At 52.4% G+C, this 2,452-nt stretch overlaps 1 protein-coding gene across 1 annotated transcript in view; it reads right to left on the bottom strand.

Annotated features, from left to right (window-relative positions):
* Positions 1-875: 875 nt before the first annotated feature.
* LOC104169102 (transcription factor E2-alpha-like) overlaps positions 876-2,452 on the bottom strand; it is a gene marked incomplete at its 3' end in the record, with an annotated part of 49,713 nt that continues 48,136 nt past the window's right edge. The window contains exon 5 of the mRNA XM_009709916.1: positions 876-943. Coding sequence (XP_009708218.1) covers positions 876-943 — 68 coding nt within the window. The remainder of the gene's footprint in view (positions 944-2,452) is intronic.

The following is a 2,452-nucleotide window of genomic DNA, read 5'->3' as shown; positions in this document are numbered from 1 at the left end:
GATGCTGGTGGCAGCAGGCTAGATTATCTCAGGGCTGGTTGACTGCGTTCCTGGGCCCTGATTTATGCCTGTGGTATTCCTCACAGGAAGCAAGTTTTTCCCCACGGCACAGCCCTGGTCCTCTTGCCGGGGTTCACACGGGGTGACCCAACAGAGCAGGGCTGTTGCCACAAGAGGCGGCTCTCCCATGTCGTGTCCCTCCCTGATGGTGGAGATGAACATCTGCTGCAGATCCTGCATCAACAGAACCGCTATAAAACCAAACCGCCATCCGATATCCAGCAAAATGATGCTACAACAGCCCAGAAACCATCTCACGGACTCCTCTTGCCCGTAACTGGGAAGTGGGGGGTACAGGGGGATGTTGGTCGGGGAGGGAGAGCCCACACAGCACCAGGCGCTGTGCTTGGAGGCAAAGCGAGAGCCCCAAGGCAAGCAGCCGGAGGGAGAAGGTGCATCCCGGAGCGCTGCTCTGCCCGCAGCCACCCTGTCACAAAGAAAGGTGTTGCTTGGATCTGACTCACTGAAACTCCCTCCGAGAGCAGTGTGGCTAGGTCGTATCTGATTAAATACAAATCAGCTTGAAACAGGATTAACAATAACAAAATAAGTGAGCCTGAAGAGGTTTTGAAACGAACCGAGAAGCTGATACAACCCCGTTTTCTAATCTCTGACAACTCTTCCGAGCCAGCAACTCACGCCCGTATAAACCACCGACACTCAGCTGACGTTTCTGAGCAGAGCAGAGGCTTTCCAGGACCTCGTGCGGAGAGGCGAGATGCAAATCGCCAGCTTGATTTTCATTCCCAGGCTCTCACTCCTAGCAGCTTCGCCAGTAAACGAAACAAAAAAATCTCAATGTATTTTATCATTACCTGGTTTAGTCCTGGCATCCCTGTGTCTCTTCCGAACGTGGAGTACGAGGCTCTTTCACTGCTCTTCCCTACAGTGGAGAAAAGAAAAGACAAGATTTTGTGTAAGAAGGAAGGGGAGGTTTTGCATGCACCCCCAGGCATCCATCCGGGGCGTCCCGCCGAGGTGCGAAGCCTGCTCTCGTAACGCAGCTTCCTCCACCCGCCTGGAGAGGTGACTGCCTCCCGTAATAGCTTGTTGCTAAAATAGGAGCTCTTTTAAGTTCACAGACAGCAGGGTTTGGCTGGTCCATAAACAGCAAAACCCCAAAACTGCAGTGATGCAAGGAATTGCTTGTGGCCATGGAAACTGGCAGTGTCAAACCAGAGCGAAGCCTGCTCTCGTAACGCAGCTTCCTCCACCCGCCTGGAGAGGTGACTGCCTCCCGTAATAGCTTGTTGCTAAAATAGGAGCTCTTTTAAGTTCACAGACAGCAGGGTTTGGCTGGTCCATAAACAGCAAAACCCCAAAACTGCAGTGATGCAAGGAATTGCTTGTGGCCATGGAAACTGGCAGTGTCAAACCAGAGCCAAAAAAAAAAAAAAATGTCCCTCCAAACATATTAAAAAAGGTCAGCCGAATTTGGCAGAGGCAGTGACAGAGCAAACCGACAGCCAGGCATGAGTGACCAGACTCTGCGGGTGCTTTCCATACAAACGGAAACACAATTCCAGCACACGCTGAGCAGCAGCGTGTGGAGCTGAGCTCCTGCTCTGTACGGCGCAGGGATTACCTTCTTTCTCCTTTCCCGGTGGAGATTCAGCTTTCCAAAAAACCCATCCAGATCTAAAGAGCAGGTATTCAGTAGAAAGGCATTTCCTTCCTTTCCAAACCCCCTCCGTTAGGTCCCACCGGGCAGGTTCCTCCTGGACCACGGGGCTCCTCGCCGGAGCATCCCTGCCAACGCGGATGCTGCGCAGGAACAGCCCCGTGCGAGCTGAGCCCACGTGTCCCAGCGCTGCCACGTGAACTTTAGCACCCAGCAACGGCTTTTATCAAATATGTTCAACCTCACCCTGCCCACATGCTGCTGAAAATAGTGTTTTCAAGGAGGGGAAAGAAAAAAAAAAGAGAAACCCAACACACATGGTGAAATGTTTCCATTCTGAAATGTCCTTGCAGTCTCTTTCCTTGCAGTCACCACCCCGGGGAACACCGCAGCCCCAGGGCAAGTAGCACCCATGGGTGCCAGGGCAGTGTTGCAACCCTGGGGAAGGACCCCATACCAGGGAGAAAGGGAATAGTTCTACGCTGTGCCCGGGACAGCCAGAAGCACAATGGTCTGCTTTGGGGTTTCCTCCCCACCCAAAGCAAAACTAGACATTTTTCTAGTGGGTAACAGGCACTTTGTCATTAAAAAAAAAAAATAATATATATGAGGAATTTTTCCCTGTGTTCATTACAGCCTATTAACGGTGCCACCAGGGAAAAGGGGGAGGGAAGAAGGAAATGGGAGATGATGATCAAAAAGGCTTTGAACCCAGGGCAGGACGGCCCTGCCCCGGCAGCTGCCCCACACCGGCACAGGGGACTCTGCCTG

Source organism: Cariama cristata, unplaced genomic scaffold, assembly GCF_000690535.1.
Source record: "Cariama cristata isolate BGI_N322 unplaced genomic scaffold, ASM69053v1 scaffold20021, whole genome shotgun sequence".
In the NCBI taxonomy this organism is placed as follows: Eukaryota; Metazoa; Chordata; class Aves; order Cariamiformes; family Cariamidae; genus Cariama; species Cariama cristata.
The sequence above is the reverse complement of the archived record's forward strand: the minus strand, read 5'-3'. Positions and strand labels throughout refer to the sequence as shown.